At 52.0% G+C, this 19261-nt stretch overlaps 1 protein-coding gene across 1 annotated transcript in view; it reads right to left on the bottom strand.

Moving 5' to 3' along the window:
- Positions 1–19261, bottom strand: part of SLC6A4 (solute carrier family 6 member 4) — a 33379-nt gene extending 14118 nt beyond the window's left edge. Inside the window, exons 1-7 of the mRNA XM_082707095.1 lie at positions 18974–19261; positions 6804–7257; positions 4489–4623; positions 3140–3359; positions 2141–2279; positions 1471–1605; positions 1041–1144 (exon numbers count right to left, since the gene is read on the bottom strand). Of these exons, the coding sequence (XP_082563221.1) occupies positions 1041–1144; positions 1471–1605; positions 2141–2279; positions 3140–3359; positions 4489–4623; positions 6804–7146 (1076 nt within the window). The 5' untranslated portion in view covers positions 7147–7257; positions 18974–19261. The remainder of the gene's footprint in view (positions 1–1040; positions 1145–1470; positions 1606–2140; positions 2280–3139; positions 3360–4488; positions 4624–6803; positions 7258–18973) is intronic.

Below are 19261 nucleotides of genomic sequence, written 5' to 3'. Positions count from 1 at the left end.
TTGGGGGGCGCCTGGGTGGCTCAGTGGGTTAAACCCTCTGCCTTCGGCTCAGGTCATGATCCCAGGGTCCTGGGATCGAGCCCCTCATCGGGCTCTCTGCTCAGCTCTCTGCTCTCCTCTCTCTCTCTGCCTGCCTCTCTGCCTACTTGTGTGATCTCTGTCTGTCAAATAAACAAATAAAATCTTAAAAAAAAAAAAGAAGAAAAGAAAAGAAAAAATTGCTTGGAAGCAGGGTCTGGATTGGAGGCAGGGCCATGAGGGAGCCTTGGCCTCACATTCATAAAGTCCCCGGATTTAGACTTTTGACACTATGTGCAAATGAAGTTATGATCCTGTCCCAGGGATATCCTGACACTTTTTTAAAAGAAGACCTTGTCATCCAACTTCAGGCTGGTGTCCCAGTGCAACACCACATTGCTTAGGGCAGTTGTGGATTCCTTTGGAAGAGAAGGTGAACTCTGTAATCATCTTATGAACAGCACAATTAGATTGCTGGTCACTGCCCTCTGTGAGAGGGCACTCAAAGTTAACTCTAAAGATGACGAGCGATAGTGAAATCATAATTGGTAAAACACTCTCTGTTTCATCTAAATTTCTGAAATGAGACTTTGCCACAAAAATCATGGTGGCATTCTGCCTTGTTCAAAATAGCTCAATTGTTATACTTTTGTGAATATGTACATAAATAAATAATCACATTAAAATTCTTGTTAAACACATTAATAAGTAAAATCGAAATATTTACTATATGTTGCAATTTTTAAAAATCTGATGTGGAATTTCTTAATTAAAAAAATATTGTGTGTGTGTGAGAAGCTCTCGCAAAACGCAAGTGGCCTGGGGCCCCTCTCAAACCCTGACTGGCCTGGGGAAGGCTAAGGACCTGGTGGGTTCTCTGGCCATGGGGGAACTGGTCAGGGCCCTGTGGGGTGCCTGGGCCCAGCCAAGCCTGAGGCCATTGTTTTGAGCACCTTCTTCTGGGCCAGCTGACAATGCTCACCCCACTTTCAAGCTTTGCCCGGGGAGCCCCAGATACTCACTGGTAACAGTTGTTGTTGAACTTGTTGTAGCTAGCGAAAGCCAACAGGACCCCAAAGCCAGGACCAAGAGAGAAGAAGATCTGAGCGGCAGCATCGACCCACACCTGGCAGCAGAGGTGAGGGTGAGGGCCAAGCCTGGGCCACACTCTGGCCTCCACCCCTGGCTCCACACAAAGCGGAAAGACCAGCTCTCAGAGATCCTCCCCGGGGCGACCACATACCATGTGGAAACCAATGTGAATTCTCTTCCTCACATTTTAGCATAAGCCAATCCACTGCCCTTGTCTGTACTTTTCATGCTTGTTCTTCTGATTTAAAACATTATTGCGGATGTGCCACTGAGCCTACATTTCTGTTGTCCCTGCTGGGGGGACTAGCTTCCCTTAGTAAAATGACAGGCAGGTGCCCCTCGTTTTCCCTGCTATCTTACCCCCGTCTCCAGCAGTTTCTGCCAGTTGGGTTTCAAGTAGAAGAGAACACCCCTCCAGGCTCCGGGGAGGGTGGCCCCCCTTACCAGCAGGACAGAAAGGATGATATAAGGGAAGGTGGCTGTCACCCATACCACCTGTGAGGGAAGGGGGCAGAAACACAGATTGTCAGCTTGTGGGTCTTGGTGGCTTTTATGCTTGAAAACCTCTAGGAAAGGAGATGGACCTCTTCTTTTCTGTAACTATAGGAGGCAGGGTGATGCGGCAGAAATATCAGAGCCTTTAGAATCCGACGGGGCTCTGATTCCCAGCTTGCCAATACTCCCACCTCCAGACCCACTTCCCACCTACAATATGGGAAAACACCCAGCAAAGGACAAGACAAGACGGTAGCCAGTGGATATAAAGCATGGATCACAGCCCATCATGGGCTTTCAACAACTTTCTGCCACGATTATTCATTGTGACACCATAGGAGGGTTAAAGGAATCTTTTTTTAAAAATCAAACAATGGTTCCTGGGATTGGTCCATTTCTAGAATTCCTGAACAGATTTGGTGAAGAGAAATTGAGCATCGTGGATCCTGTTTGGTGTTGAAGGCCAACAGTGCCCCTCTCTGTCTAGGGCTGTCAAGGCTCCCGAGGGCCCCTTGGCAGTCAGAGTCCTCCTCACCTTGCCAGACATTTTGACACCTTTCCAGATGCTGAAGTAGATAACAGCAAAGATGCCCATGATGCAGAGGGTGAGCTGCCAGCTAATGCCCCCCAGGTCCTGAAGTCCCTTAGACCGATGGATCTGCAGGACATGGCGCCTGGAGCCAGTGAGAAAGAAAGGCACGTGAGATGGCCTGTGCAGTGAGCGGACCAGGCAGCATGCCAAGGGAAGGGACAGACATCTCGTCGCGAGGACCCAGCAGTCCCTGAGCCTCAGAGAGTGGTGGCCCTGCCCATCCTGAGGGACAGAGCAGCAGAACAGCACATCCAGCCCACAGGCCCTGGGAAGAGTCCTCAGCACCACCCACCCTCCTCCGACCCGGGGGGAAGACTCTCAGGCCCCCCTTTTCTGGATGGGGCAGCTTTTGGGTGTCTGGGTAGTGCACCCCTTCCCACCCCAAAATCCCGCTCTCGTGGTTGGCAGCCGCCAGAAAGGCCCGCATTGAAGAGTACGACGTACTCCAGGCATCTTCCTCCAAAGGGTAGGTCTCGCTTGTGAAGTGAACACAGGAAACCAGAAACTCTTTGAATAGCTGCGGACTACTGCAGCAGGGGGAGGCTTTGATTCCCTGACAAGGTGCCAGGGCCAGAGCGGGGGCCCAGGAAGAAGGCTGGTTCTGACGCGGAGGAGTCATTTTGGAATGCGAACCAAGGAAGGGATCGGCCTGGGCACGTGGGGGCAGCCTGGCCTGGCACATTACAAAGGGGGGAGGGGAGGAACAGTGCAGAAGGCCAGATTAGGGAGCACTCAAGGTCGAGTCTCCCAGCTCCACAACAGTGTGGTGGCGGCCCTGCCTCTCGCTCACTTACACGTACTGCTCTTGCCCTAAGGGCTTCATCCACCCCCCCACACACACACACCAGGAAAGAGAAGAGCCCCTCCCTTCCTCCGCGGAAGCCCCACCCCCGGGGGTGTGGCCTGCCTCTACCAGACCACCCCTCACTTACATGCACTTACGTGTAAAATTCTTCAGCGGGGGACGTCGAGTGCAGCGTCCAGGTGACGTTGTTCCCCGAGAAATAGTTGGTGCAGTTGCCGGTGTTCCAGGAGTTGGTGCAGCTGGTCCAGGGCAGCTGGTCGGTGAAGGAGGAGATGAGGTAGTAGAGCGCCCAGGCCATGATGGTGTTGTAGTAGGAGGCGATGTAGAAGGCGATGATGCAGATGGCGTAGCCGATCCCTGGGAGGGGAGTTGGGGGTGGGGGGTACGTTTACAGGGCGGCCTGACAGCGACAGACTGACAGACCCCGGGGGCCTTGTAGGGCCCTTGCAGCTCAAGGGAGCGGAGTGGGGCTTGCTGGGGGCTGCCATCCCCCTCATTCCCCAAGGCTCTGGGAGGTGCTGGACAGGTGGCAATGTGGTAAATTCCTTAGATGTATTTGCAGGATCACACGTTTGAGAAACACACACACGTGTGTGCTGTTACTGCTTTAAACTCTATTTTGGTTGCTTTAGATTTTTTTTAAAGTTATTATCATTATTATTATTATTATTATTATTAGTTTGAGAGAGAGTGAGAGAGAGCACAAGAGGGGAAGGGTCAGAGGGAGAAACAGACTCTGCCCGGATGGGGGAGCCCCATGCGGGACCCCAGAATCATGACCTGAGCAGAAGGCAGTCGCTAAACTGACTGAACCATCCAGGCATCCCTATTTTGGCTGCTTTAAAAAATACTTTTATTTGAATACAGCTGACACACAATGTTATATTAGTTTCAGGTGGACAACAGGTGATTTGACGATATATATGTAACGCTCTACTCACCACAAGTGTGGCTACCATCTGTCACCACACGACGCTGTGACAGCACTAGAGTCCTGATGTGGTGCCTTTCATCCCCAGGACGGATTCATACCATAACGGGAAGCCTGTACCTCGCAGTCCCCTTCACCCATTTTGCCCACTCCCCACCTCTTGCCTTCTGGCAACCATTAGTTTATCCACTATAGTTATAGGACTCTATTAGATCTACTTTTATTTATTTTCTAAAATGCTTATTTTATTTTTATCATTACCATTTTTAAGTTTATTTTTTAGTAATCACTACACCCAATGTGGGGCTCAAACTCATGATTCTGAGATTGAGTCACATGCTCTAATAGCCAGATGCCTCAGGTTTGCTTTTGATTGCCATTTATTCTGTTTCTCTTTAACAGCCGCATACCACTCGAGCAGTCAAAAACTTACTACTCAAGTCATCGCCCAGAGATACCTTCAGGCCCAACTGATTCCGGAAGAAGGTCCCCAACTCCCATACTTTCCCCTGCAGGACCCACCTACCCACCCACCCACTCAAGCCTTTTGGTTACCTTTGAAAATCGGGCAGATTTTCCTCCATATGGAAATGCATCCGTTTCGGTGGTACTGGCCCAGTGCAAGCTCCATGTAGAACAGTGGGATCCCCCCGAAAATGGCCATAATCGTGTAAGGCAGGAGGAAAGCCCCTGAGGCAGATAAAAGACAATTTCACCCCCTGCCCACATCTGTGCCAGGACAGCCCAGCTGATCGGGACACCCAGGGTCGCGCTGAGATTCACGGGGAACTATGATGCTCGAGTCTCATGAAGCCACTCTGTGCTGCGTGACCTCACACTGTGGTCCCCTGGCCTTAGCGCCTTCCCAGAGCTCCACGGTCAAATGGGGCTTTCAGAGAGTTAACGAAGGCAGCCGAGAGTACATGGAAAGAAAGCTGGGTTCAGGATCAACAGACCGGGCCCTAGAATGGGTTGCACATCAACCCACCCTGAAGATGGGGGTCACTGCCCCTCCCGGAACATGTTTCCTCCCCTATAAAATGACAGTGGCGGAGGGCTGAGCTCCCCAGCTTCCTGAGGCCAGCCACACGAGGAATCACTGGTGAGCTTAAGGACACAGATCCACCCACACCCCCGACGCGGAAGTTTCAGGTGTGGGTGTCACGACAAAAATGTGCGACCTGCCCAGGTGATTCTGATGCAACCAGAGCTCAGGACCCTTGAGACAGATCACCTGTGACAACCTGCGCCTGGGCTCCAATAATTGGCAAGTCCCTGAATTCCTATCTGTGGCTGTCCCTATCGTTCCTGGCTCCAGACCCTTGTTACGGATAGGTGGCTCTATTCCCGTAACTCCACTAAGTCAGAACGCTCCCTTCGGAGCAGCCTTGGCAGGTGTGGCTGAGAAGGGTAGTTTGTCACAAAAGGAGGACACCTGGAGCTGCTGTGTCACCAGGGATGCTGGCGCCCCCGGCTCTTGTAGTGACACAGAATTTGGGAACATCGCGGTGGGGATTGCTCACCTGTCGCCTGAGTCTCAGCCCAAAGGGTGGGTCAGCTGTGATTTTTCCCCGCTGACTCTCCCTCCCAGAAATTGCTTTGAACCTAGGAACCGGAAGTTGGGGCAACTCGGAAAGGTCCCATCTCACTTACAACTGCTCTGGGTACATCTGGCTTGGGAATAAGAACCACATTGTGTTCTCATGGTGGCATTTGTCCAATGGGTTTGCTTGACTGGCTTAATGGTGGGGAATGAGTGTGGGACAAACGTCCCCAGCACCTTATAGAAGGTGAGCCCTCTCCAACTGGAGATAACTTCCCTCCTCCTGGGCAGGGAGGGCTGGGCTTCCTGCGTCCCCACCCCCCCCCAACCCCCAGCTGCCTTTGCGGCCACGTGGATCTAGTTCCTTTAAAAGTGCAGCAAACCCAGGCAACTCCACGTCAGGCCATGGAGGACATGAGGACACTAAGGAATTCTCCCCAAACTTCGTTTCAGCCGCCCTCCCAAATCAGCTACCAGAGCTTCTGTCAAATAATGACTGATTTGACTTCCATTTCTCGTCCTTGTCCCATTTTTGATAGCCAGTCCAGCGTCAACACAGAGGCACCGTATGTTACTCACTCCTCTCCACTCTACTCTCTGCAGCTCCCACAGCCCTGCCTACAGTCCGCTACTCTTTTTGATAATTTACCAGTTAACTGCTCTGAAGTCTTGGGGGTGGAAGGAGGAAAAGGAGAGAATCTCTAGCCTCAAAAATCTAACACTCTTGGAGGAGACAGAAGGCAGATCCAATGTCTGGTTTGGGGTTATTATTAAGGCCATGCTGTGGCTGGGTTCAACTCTGGGTCATGCTTAGATTCCAACTCAAGACTCCGGATCTGAGCAGAAGCCCTTCTCTGACCACACACAGGTCCAAAGGTCCAAGAGGGCCTGGGACCCTGGAGCCACTTCCCAGTTTCCCCTCAGACAGATCTAGCCTCTCTGGCCTCGGCCGAGCAGAGCCCGCACAGGGCTGATGGCCATTCTCACATCCCGCTGTGAGCGTGCAGTTGGGACCTACGGGGATGGGATGGGAAGGGAAGGGGGCCCTTCCACACATGAAGCACAAGCACCCAGAGAATCTGGCAAAGTCAGGTTTGGGAGAGCTTTCATCTGACTTCCTAACCCAGGGAGCCGCAGACATGCTGACTGAACATTGGGCTTACTGGGAACCCATCTTTCGGACCAGCTTGAAAGTCCAAGCAATCATGTTCTGAGACTCATCAGTTTAGACAAGACAGAAAAGACATGATCTCCGCTGTGGCCTCCTGAGAGGACCTTAAAGACCATCACCGGCTCCGAGCCTCTGTTTGTGGCCCAAGATACTGACCCCCTCCATTCTGGTAGCAGATGTAGGGAAAGCGCCAGACGTTGCCCAGGTCCACCGCATAGCCAATAACCGACAGGAGGAAATCCATCTTCTTGCCCCAGGTCTCCCGCTCCCCTTGGTGAGGCTCGGCGACTAGGGCAGTGGTGGCAGCTGGAAGGGCGTGCTGAGTGTCGTCTGCGGCACCAGGGCTCGGCACCGCCGAGTACCCATTGGAGATGTGGCCAGACTCCACCTTGTCCTCAGGAACGGGGACCCCCTTCTGTAGAACCCCATTTTCCTGACAATCGTCTTTATCCTTACACGCGGGCAGCTCCTTCTGGGAATTTAAGGGCGTGGTCTCCATCCTGCTGGCTAGGGGACGATGACGACACCCATCTGCGGAAGTCCCCAGCTGAATTCAGGGCTTAGATCCTGGGATCTCCTCCGAGCTTTGTTATCAGCGGGATTGAGAGCTCTGTCGGAAAGGCACACAGTGAAGGGAGAGCAGAATTACGCATTCTCCTTGTCTTTGGTATTAACTCAACAAACACGGTAAACTCCATTAATTAATGGGATTACAAAAGCATCTGTCAAGCGTGAAACATCCTGTTTGCTATAGGGCAGTCAATAAAATCAACCCAGTTTTCAACCTAGATGAGGTATCAAATCACAGTCAAGTCATCTGAAAAGGAAAAAAAAAAACCCTGAAACAATAAAACAAACAGGAATGGACAGCAAAGCACCCAGGTCTCGCATCAGCTTTGTTTAAGAACAAGGGACCGACTTCAGTTTGAGGGACCAGCACCGCATCCTGGAGCTCACCAGTCACCCAGAAGAAGGTAGGAAAAGAGCTTGCTTCACCAATGCTTTGCAGAGCACTTACCTTGTCCTGGATGCTGTGCGGCGGGGGGGGGGGGGGGGGGGGGGGGGGGGGGAAGAAACCAAAGAAAGGAGCTGTTGCTGCCTGCCAATAAATTAGGATGGTCCTAAGCCCTTTACACCAAGCATGCCATGTATTTTACATAAATTATAGGTATGGCTTTAAAAGGACGAGAGTAAAGGCACCCCTAGCTTCTCAGCTGTGGACTTTTCCCCTCTTCCCAGGGTCCAGCCCGTAGAGATTCTAGCTGCTTCTGGGTGTGTCCAGTCCTTCTGTGCTCTGCAGAGCTGTCTTCGCCTCGTGCCTCTGCGGGTCCACCCAGGCTTTGAAGGGCCCTGCTGCTCACCGTGGGTTCTGCCAGCCTCTCCCAGCTGTCCTGAGCCAGATGCACCTGTTATTCGGCAACAGTGGGCAGGCGGGGAGAGCCGGAAGAGCCAGCGAGCGGAGCGTGAGGGTTACAGATGCCAGCATGGCCGGTGTCTCTGAGCCCACACAGCCTGGTGGCAAGGGCTGGCCGGGACCTCGGCACCTCCACAGCGCTGCCGGGGCCTTGGTGTGGGGAAGTCAGAGCAGCAGTTGGGACCCAGGCCTCGTAAGTCAAATGTGGGGCAGAAATTCAAGCCCTTTTGGACTTTAAACCTATGGCCTGTTGTAAAGTCATCAGGAGCCAAGACCTGCCAGCTCACTTCATTTCATCTGGGCCTGTACTCTTCAAGCTCTTGAAATAATCTGGGAGTTGAAACAGGTTTCTGTTTAGCTCAGGTCACATTCTGCCTTTGGAGATGTCCAGGGATGAGCTATCGCTGTTCACAGCTGCAAAAATCTGCTATTACCCCTTCAAATCCGACAGCTGGAGGATGGCTAGAAATGGACGGCTAAGAAAAAATGGCCGTGTCTGTCTCCTACCTCTCTGGGGCTTTCAGGGACCAGAACTGAACTGTCCACACGTGGAACCATGAAGATAAAAATGTAGCGAAGAATGAGAGCAGAGGAATGGATTCACACCGATGACTGCGTACATAAATATTGGCAAGGGCGAGAAATGACCGAGAAATGACTTAGAGCTCTGTGTTCACTGGGTTCCTTTCTCTGCAAAGCAGAAAATAAAAATTTAAAAGGGCTTGATTGTTGCCAGAAAGATTACAGCAACAAGAGAGAGACCAGCCAGCTCCATGGCTCTAGGGGACTGGGTGGGTGTCCCGTGTTCTACCCTTTCTACCTGCTTGGCCCCCACCCCCTGACCCCACCCTGGGCTCAAGGTTGCTCACAAATGAACATGAATTTTGATAAGGAGTGCTCTAGATAAAACCCCATTGTGCCCATCTTTATGCCGCTCTCAGCCTCTCCCTGTCCCTCTCCGTGGAAGCCCTCAGGTTAACCACCCATTCTCTCTCCTCCACCATAAGCAACCACGTACCAAGCTGAGGGATTTTTTTAAAGTTCATTATTTTTTCGAGAGATGATGAGGTGTCAGAGTATTTAAACTCAGAGCTAAATTATACCTGCCCTTTGTGGTCTCTGGTTGTGTTGTCTGAAGCAGGCCTTCACACTTCCCTTCGGCCTCAATCATCGGCCTGTTGTCTGCATTGAACACTGAAGAAGTTGAAGGTCAGATGACAGAGCTAAAGGGCTTTACCATGTGCAACCCCATGGCACCCAGTGGGCAGAGCCAGACTTGACCAAGGCTCCCCCTCCCCCACCTTTCTTTCTCCACCTTCGAATTTTTACCCCGAGCAAAATTTTGCAGGAACTTCTCCCTATCTGGGATACCGCATTGCTGCTTGCATTGAACCTGCCGCTCTGGAAGCCTCCCCCACAGCTGGCTCAGTGCCTGGAGCGCGTGACTCTTGATCTCAGGGTCGTGAGTTCAGGTCTCAGGTTGGGTGTAGAGATGACTTAAAAAAACAAAACAAAAAACTGCAGCTCAAGGAGCAGCTATACCATCCAGTCATTCTCTGGCACATCCCCCATCATCTATGGGAGAGACACGTCACCCATCTCTGAAGAATATCGTGGTCGGGGGAGCAAACCCTTAGCCATACTAGAGACTCTGTGAACCTCCTCAGACCTGAGTCAAGGGATTTGTTCTAGGTTTCCTATATACTCTCTCCTGGGGAAGCTTGCAGGGAGGCTGGAAAATGTATGTGTTGCTGAACTTTTCCGGACAATGTATGTTCTTCAGTATCTTCAGGGGTCCGTTCCCTAAAGCAACTGATCTCGATTTCTTGGCACCTGCTCCTAGAAGCAGCTAGAAGAACCAGCTCCTAGACCAGCTACTAGAAGAATAGTATGTGCTTCTCTATTTTTGTTGTGAGCATTACAAAGACCTTGTTTCCTGATATATTCCCCAGCACTTTTTCTTTAATTACATCAACAGGCTGAAATGGCCCAAGTCCTAAGAAAGCGGGTTAAGAGGGATCCTGGGCTGACTCATGACTTTAAGCCGGTCACACTCCAGACAGCTCCGCTCTCTGGCACTCCTGATCACAGACCCTGGGGTACAAACATAAGTTACAGCCACCCAAAGCCACCAAACGGGCAGGAGATATGCATCTCCTTTTTTTTCTCTGCTTCTCCCAACTGGAAAAAAGCTCCTCCCAGAGACTCAACCAGACAGCCAGGAGACCACGGCCTGGCCCGGACCCCCTTCTGCCCGAGGCTCTCGGGCTCCTTTCCTACTTTTCTGATTCTGTAGAGCACTGGCCACCTTTTCCTACTGAGTCCAGCAGATCACAGTTGAGAGCAGGCTGCCCTGGGAATATAGAAGTAAGAGTTAAGAAAATTGGCTTCTAAGAATGTTCTCTTCAAAGCTTCCTTTTTTAAAAGATATTTTTCTCCTGCTGGGTAGAGGTTGCGAACGAGGTCACTGTTAACAGCTGTGACCTCCTCCAGGCGGCCTTTGAGTTTCTCCGTGGCCAGAGAAAGCCCCAGAAGCCTTCCTTTGCACCTTGAGTGTGGGCCCTTGCACCAGGCAGACCAGGTGACAGGCGGGGGTGGCATGACGTCATGCTGGTCCTGGGTGGGATGACCGCCTGACACGTGGGACCCTCATCCCCGAATGCGGCACGGTGATGCCTCTGTCAGGCTGACAGTCTGCTTTCTGTCCACACTCCTGCTTCCTCTCAGCCCAGGGGGTGGCCTAAGACACCCCACTTCCCCCGCCCTCACCCCACCCCCACACACATATACCCCTCAGGAGAAAGGATTGTTTCTATTTCAACTTCTGGTCAAATCTCCATTCCCCTTCCCACAAACCCTGCTTTTGTAGCCAGGGGAACCAGGATCAGAACAAGCATGTAATTACAGCAATTAGTCATGAAACCACCCAGACCTTTGGAAATGGCCATGACCTGACTTGGCCGTTGGACGTCCGTCAGCACATTCTAAGCAGAAACACTGGAGAAAGTTTGTACTTTGACTTCACTTGTTGAGATCAAAGTGAGTTCCTGTCTCGGGACACTCGGTTTCCATTTTCAAAAACCAAACCAGACCCGGCACGGATGATGGGCGTACCACAAGAACAGAGTAATTATAGCTCAGACAGCCAAGTGGAAATTTGCCTTCTCTCTTCAGAGAGGGCGTCGGATGTTCCCAACACACCTCCCTGAGGACCGGAGCGATGACAAAGCTCTGGTGCCCATTGCCGGGGAGCCCCTGGGCTTGGCAACACTAATTCTGCAAAGGTACACTGTATGCCTACTAGATGCCAGGCAGGCTCTTGGAGGCAAGGCAAGTGCAGTCCTGCCTGCATGGAGTTCATGGAACAAGGCCAAGCTCTGACTGTGGGAAAACAGTACTTGTGCTGAAGAAGGGAGAGGCAGGGGTGCTCGAAATGCCTGTCGTGCCTCCCATTGGAAATGGAGCTTCCTGCGGACGGAGGCAGCGCGTTGAGGTAGCTCACATTTCGAGCCCCAAGATGCCTTCAGAGTCTACGAGTCATCCCTTTTACCCTATTATGCAGTTTCTGTCACAGGAGGCCCGGATGTGAGTGGGTTCTGACTCACAGTCGCCCAAAGGGACTCCTGGCTCACCTTTCAAACAAAACAGACTTCACCATGTGAACAGGGAGTGCAGGGAAATCCCGCCTGGTTTTGGACCGAAAGGGCTAGAAATGAACACTGCTTTCCCAACCAAAGAATTCTTTGTGTGAGACCAACAGTTCAATTTTTTGGAGTGGGATTAAATAGTCTCTAATCCTGAGGGCCGTCTGGGCCAATCACCACGAGAAAGGACAAGGGTCTCCTGTCCAGAACTTGCCCTGCCTGGGGGAGGGGGGGCTTCGACCGTCTCTGCACACAGAGTGCGCAGTAGAGAGGATGAGCCCTCAGTGGTGTGGTCGACGTCGCTCCAGAGGCCGCACGAACATGCTGGGGGTTGTTTACCTTGTCAGTATCTAGCATGGGGACAACGTCAATAAATGACAGGGTGTTGACAGCCACTGGGCCACCACACGTATGCCATCCTTCCTGCCCTGGTCAGGCAGACCGGGGTCCAGAGGCAAAGTGACTGCACCCCATCCCACGAGCCCTCCCTGTGATCGTTCCTCCCAATCAGCTCCTCTCCACGGGGTCACTGGGAAAGCTGTAAACAGCAGAGTCCTGGGCTGCTGTCCCAGAGATTATAATTCAAGAGATCCATGTGGGTGCTGCATGCTTAACGGGTGCCCCGGTTTCATCAGGGGCAGGTGGGCCCATTGAACGCCCCCAAGTGTATCCCCAGCTCAGGCCGTTGCTGCCCGAATTATCCCGCATCCTTGGAGGCCTGAGTTCAGTTTCTATCCACGAAGCTTCACTCACCACCCCAGCCCAAAGGATTTCTCTCTACTCTGTATAATCCCCAGAATGTCACTCGTCACTGATTAATAGGTGTCATTAGTCATCCTTTTACGTCTGTTCGCTTTGGATGCCTTTGGTAGCAGGGGCCATGACCCACACATCTCTGGGCTCAAATAGGGGCACGGCCGCCAGAATGGAGGTTGTATTTTGGGTTCCTTGGGTGCAGGGCCTGGGGAGCCCCAGCCACAATGCTGGTGGTTTTGAGCCTCAAGTGAGGCACAACCCTTTGGTCCCCAGGGTCCCATTCTCAGGGGCCCTGCCCCACTCCTCACCCTTTGGCAAGATGAGCTGTGCATCTTGGCAGGGGGTGGGGAGGGGTGGGGAGGACGGTCACAACAGTCATTTCCATGGACTCTGGACTAGAAAGACGGACATGACTAGGATTAAAGAAGAGTCCGGTTTGTGCTTTTAGACTCTGAAACAAGTACCAGCAGGCACACCCATCAACGGTCTGTGTTCCAAACGTTCATGTGTGAGCTGCTTGTTTGGAACGTAGGATGTGTTTTCTCCCTACAGAAATCCACCTTGTGAAGGGCGGGTAGTCTCCCAAACTCGCTTACAGAATCCTGGTTTGCCCGGAAAATCCAGAAACATCTAAAATGTAAGCTGTGGGACGCAGCTCTGTGAAGGACGACAAAAGGGAATGTGGGGACAATGAAGCTGATCGGGAGGTATCTGTCACCCATCATCTCTCTGGCCTCACGCTCTTTCTGGGTCTTGAGCAGAACTAAACTTCAGGAGAGGACAGGAAGTGGGGAGACTCTTGGCGGATTCTATGGAGGGGGTCTTTGGGCAGCCTTCTAAGAGCTGTAGAAGGTGAGGACACTCCGTTTTTATCACATTGAACCCCACAACTCACAACTTTTTGCTGAAAACGAAACCTCTGCCACTGTGTCTCAGCATGGACAGGCCAGAAGACTTGGGCAACTCAAACAGCCGATGTGTTAGCTCGAGCAGGCTGAGGAGTGCCCCTTATACCTTCAAAACCCTCCCGTATGGTTGTAATGCAATCTACGCCATAAATAGAAATCAAGATAAAAAAATGGGGCAGATTCCAAACACAGATTTTCTCGTCCTTAATTCAAAATAGATCACTACAACTACTTTTGCGTAAAACAGACATGATTAGACCCACAAACAGAGCCGGTGGGGGGGAGGGTGGCGAACACCAGCCCCCACCTTACCCCAGGGGTGGTGGAGGGGGGGTGGTGTTTGGAAGTGAGGGTAGATTTACCTGTGGCAGCTGAGCCAAGCAGAGAGAGAGGGGGCAGGGAGAAAGGGATTTGAAGTCGATTTAAGTACAGTGGGAGTGGTGCAGGCAAGAGGAAAGAGGGAGCCCACCCGTTTTTCCAGACGGGGCAGGGAGGACACAGCAGCCCAGGGCTGAGGTCAAGCAGCAGAGAGGAGGGGCCCACAGAGGCCACAAAATGCTTCTGCTTTAGGAAATGTTGCCTGTAGGGACCTACACTCTTAGGTCAAGAAGTTCTGAAATGTGCTTTACAGTGTGTCGTGCACGATTGGGGACAGTCATGAAAATCAGTTCATCGTTACATAGTACTGACCTAGGCCTCGGATGCACAGAGGTGGGAGCAAGAAGTGGATTCTGACCCCTGTGAGTCTGTGGTCTCAAGAAGTAATCCTCTATCCTACAGAAGACACCCTTGAGAGAGTGTGGGAAATTTAAATAAGGGCTGTGATATTTGTGTATTTCATAAAAGTTGATCCAGTTGTGTCCCAAATGTGAGAATAACGGGGCCATGCTTATGTAGGGTCAATGTCCTCATTCTTAGGAGACAAAATGTCAAGTATTTAGATGTCTGCAAACTCTGAGTTTCAACAACAACAAAAAATTATGTGCTATATAGATTGTCTCACTGTTACACAAATTATGTCATACATATTATACAGAATGAATCAAACTACATATACTACAGGTACAAAAATTAGAGCAAGTGGACACACAAACATGACAAAGTGTTAATGACTGGCAGCTCTGAGGGAAGAAGTTTCGCCAGGCCATTTCTCTGAGTTTTCAGTTGAAATGTTTTAAAGATTTTATTTATTTATTTGACAGACAGGGATCACAAGTAGGCAGAGAGGCAGGCAGAGAGAGAGGGGGAAGCAGGCTCCCTGCTGAGCAGAGAGCCCGATGTGGGACTCGATCCCAGGACCCTGAGATCATGACCTGAGCTGAAGGCAGAGGCTTAACCCACTGAGCCACCCAGGCGCCCCTCAGTTGAAATGTTTTAAAAGAAAAAACTGGGGGGAGGAAAATCATTCTAGTCTTCAGAGCGCTGGGAAACCTCCAGTCAGTCAGATCTCCCTGTGGGCCCAGGGTGCGCCCAGAATAGCATATCTCCTCTCTCCTCTCTCTCTCTGGGCAGGGCCTCCCTCCCCTTTCCTCCGGCCCCTGCTCCTTTCCTCTGAAACAAGAAAAAGAGGCAGCTAGCTGGATTCGTGTTCAAAAACAACACACCCAGGGGAGAGGCAAGAACAGAGGTGTAGCAGACACAAGTCCTAGGCCGGGCTGAGCCCTCAGAGCCACGGGTGAGCTGGAGTAAACCACAAGGGACCCGGAGCCCTGCCAGCTCGGCCCCTCCCTAAAATTGAGGGAGTCCCTTAGTGAGAGGGAAAAAATTCCGTTTATCTTCATTCAGCAGCTCAGTAGTAATGGAAATAAAATGTTCTTTTTCTTTGAATGTGCCAAGAAAAAAATAATACAAAAACATAAGAAGGCAACCTCCCAGCCTCCAGCTCCGGATTCCCCCAGAGCGCACAGCTGGCTCTCCTAGATCTGCCTTGGCCTTGTCGCCACGTCCCCGCAGCCCCACCCCATTTCTTCCCTCCTTACCTCAAATAATGGCATAAAGATCTGGACCTCAGGATCCCAGGAGTCCTTCCCCATGCCATTTCCCACTTGTCAGTGTCTGGAGACCCTGGTCACCAGGCCGGCCCCAGGAGACATGACCCCCACGTCACCACACTGCTGGGATTCATCTCTCGCTCTGCAGTCCAGGGGGTCCGGGGATTACTGACAGGATATCCAGCCCTGGCTTTTAGAAAGCCTATCACTTGGGGACCCCTGGCTGGCTCAGTCGGTGGAGCCTGCAACTCTTGATTTCAGGGCTGGGAGTCTGAGCCCCATGTTGCGTGTAGGGATAACTTAAAAACAAAATAAAATAAATGAATTAAAAGTAAAAAGTCTAGGGGTGCCTGGGTGGCTCAGTCAGGTAAACGTCTGCCCTCAGCTCAGGTCATGATCCTGGGGTCCTGGGATCAAGTCCTGCTTCTGGCTCCCTGCTTAGCGGGGAGTCTGCTTCTCCCTCTGCCCTTCCCCTGCTCATGATTTCTCTCTCAAATAAATAAAGAAAATCTTTAAAAAAAAAAAAAAAGTAAAAAAAGCCTATGTCTTAAATACCCACTAATGAATAACGTTGGCTGAGGTTGGGGTGGTAACCAGGGAAGAGAGAAGGCCAACGGCCTCACACTGACCTCATCTCTACGCATTTTGTCACCCCACACAAGGCTGGGAGCACATTCCCTTGCTTTAAAGTTTTGTTGTTGTTGTTGTCTTTTATTTGACAGAGAGATCACAAGTAGGCAGAGAGGCAGGCAGAGAGAGGAGGAAGCAGGCTCCCTGCTGAGCAGAGAGCCCGATGTGGGGCTCGACCCCAGCACCCTGGGATCATGACCTGAGCCGAAGGCAGAGGCTTTAACCCACTGAGCCACCCAGGTGCCCCCATTCCCTTGCTTGAAAACGTGTTCTTGACCCCCAGTAAATGAGCAGTCATCTCCCCAGTCACCAGCAGCCAGTCCCGGTCAGGCTGAGGGAGTGCCCCTGCACAGAGTCTGTACTCAGAGATCATTTCAGAAAACAGACCCAAGTCAGTACGATAAGCTGTGCCTAGAAAGAGGGGGGCTGTGTTCAGCCTCTGGTGGGTCTAGCACACCCGAGAAAAGCAGTTCACCCTCTGCTCCGGGAAAATCCCTTCTGCCAGGTGTCTCCCCCAGGCCACTTTCATCTATTTTCCACCCAGGTCCCTTCCAGCAAGATGCCCACTTTTCTTTCCTTAGGGTGCTAGAAGGTTCAGCCCAGACTAATTGCCCCAGGAATGGAGAAGTAGGGCAATTTATCAGATCTTTGACTCCACACCCAAGCCTGTGACTGTTATGTGGAAACACCACAGTCCTCAGAGGACCCGGGGGCTGACCGGCAACAGATGCGTGACTGGAAGGAAAATGGGCAGAGCCCAGATCTTATGGCCTGGAGGCCGTTGCTACCGCTCCGCACCCTGAGCGTCCTGTAAAGGGGATGTGGGGGGTGGGGAAATCCAGGCTCCTGTTTCCTGTGGGTGGTTGAGGTGCAGGATTTGACTTGTGCAAACCTCTGCATTCTGGTGACCCCTGGGGGTCCCCAGGGGACCCTGACTGGACGGCAACATCTGGGCAGAGTCCTGGGGCTCGGACATTTGGCAGCATCATTTCCAGTCGTGTTTGCTTAAAGCAGAGAGATTAGGGTCACGGTCACAGGAGTGGAGGGGACTCGGACATCTGGTTATGCGGGGCCCCTTCTGCTGCTCACTTGCTGCTGAGGAGCTGAGCTGCGATGGGAAGAACTAAGGTGTGAGGTAGCTTCTGACAGAAAAATTACTCCCTTTGGACACACAGGCATCTTTCTTCAAAAAAAAAAAAAAAAAAGTCAAATCATGACCATATCCTGTTGGTTCATTAAGCCAAATTGAAATTAAACTTCTCAGGCAGCCCTGCCTTTGTTCTCTCAAATTAAACCATTTGGTGATAGGAAGGAGAAGGGACTGCCCCTCACTGCCTTCATTTGTGGAATCATGTTTCTCTTCAGAAGGGGACATCAGGGATGTTTCTGCAAGCCTGCCCTCAGAGACGACCCCCTTCAGGCAAGCACCCCCACACCATGGCACATGGCCCATTTGTGAAGCTCTTGGCCATGCTTCTCCGAGTTTCATCAAAATACTCTCCCAACTCTAAATATCCCCCACAGAGGAATTTGAGGTTTTCCTGATTCCACTGAAGCTTCAGCAACACTCTGTCCCCACCCTCACCCCTCTGCCCACCCTTAGTATATGTTTTTTAAGCAAGAGACGGAGAGAAATGGGTTTGAGGAACTGTGCTGCTCTTAGATTCCTGAAATGTCCCACGGGCATCACCAGAGCGCTGAGGGGCCTTCTGATGAACTGTGAAGCAGTCTCAATCTGCTCTTGCTTGAGTTCAGTGAAGAAAGAAAGAAAGAAAGAAAGAAAGAAAGAAAGAAAGAAAGAAAAAGCCCATATACAAAATGGCTTGCTTAGTTAGCCCTATCGGAACCGGACTCTCCACAAGGTACTGGGAGCAGCCGACCCCACCCCAGTCCGTGGTAGGAAAACCCCCTTTGGGCACCAGCGGCTCCACACAAAAGCAAGGACTAGGACAGAGTCAAAGTTGTGTGTTTCCCTCCACTGCTCAAAACCCAAATGCTAATGCCCCTCCATGTCGTTAAACCTAAATCCCAATGTTGCTTCCTTTGACATTTTTCCTATGTAACTGAAGGCAAAACACATTAAATATTTGATCCAGTCTTAGTATGATGAGAGCTAGCGGACTCATAAATAATCCACTGACCTGGTTCATTTTTCTGGACAAAATTGAGCATAAAAGTACACACACACACACACACACACACACACACACACACACACACACACAAGCGCTGGTAATGTCTGACTCTTAGAAAGTCTCCCCCTCTTAGATTCTTCAGAACCCCAAATGAACCAGAAATTCTTTACGCAAAAGACCCAGTGCCAAAGGAGACGTGCTCCCTTGGGTCCTTCCGCTCCAGAGAGCGTTTTCAAAGACATATTTAAATGCATACGTTTTCTTCAGCAACTGACGGTTCCACGCTTGAACCGTGTAGAACAGCTCGCTGGAGTTTGACTTTCCCCATAAATTCTGAATGGCCCGGGAGGTGGCTGAGCGTGCACCGGCTCTGCCAGTGGGAACAACCCAGGCGCACGGAGACTCGTCCCACTTAAGAGTCCATTCAGAGATTCCTCTAGATCCTTGGGCATTTCTATCAACCAGAAGCCTCCCCCCAGAAACGCCTCTGCACGCAGCCACCTGCACGCCACGGCGGTAAGGGACCAAACCCGAGCCGCGAGCTGAAACTAAAGCAACTTTTCCCCACTCGTGGGACAACGCTTCGCCTAAAGCACATCTTCACAGGGTCTTGCTCTGGTCCCCAGGCCATCGGAACAGCCCCCCGCGGGCGGCAGACCAAGGAACCCTCCAGTGCCCCCCAGTCCCCTGGACCGCGCCCTGTCCCCACCCGTGCTCCCCTCGAGGGCGGCGGCAGCGCCTGGAGCCCACCGCGCGCACACGCCCACCCGCCAGCCGGCGCCCGGGGGAGCCCCCGCGGGGTGGGGTGCGGCAGGAGCGGGGATTCGCAGCCTGGCAAGCCGACCCACCTGCCGGGAGTCCGTGGGGAGGCTGGTCCAGGGCCCTCGGAGGCGGGGCGGCCCTCGCGCCCTCGAGGCACCGGGGGCGCGGCTGCCTGTGCGGGAGCGGGCGCCAGCGCGGCCGTATTTGTACTCTCTCGTTCCCTCACATGGTCTGATCTCTAGATATCCGCCGCCAAAGAGCTCTTTAAGAATTTTTGCGTCACTTTGAGCTGCAGAAACTTTACGTTTCCCGCGTGGCCGCGGCTCTGCTCTCCCCCCGGGGTGGGGGTGACCGCCCCGGCGCTCGCGCGGGGT

Source organism: Mustela nivalis (genome assembly GCF_964662115.1).
Source record: "Mustela nivalis genome assembly, chromosome: 17".
NCBI classification, from domain to species: domain Eukaryota; kingdom Metazoa; phylum Chordata; class Mammalia; order Carnivora; family Mustelidae; genus Mustela; species Mustela nivalis.
Note: the sequence above shows the minus strand (reverse complement) of the source record. Positions and strands in the feature narration are given on the sequence as shown.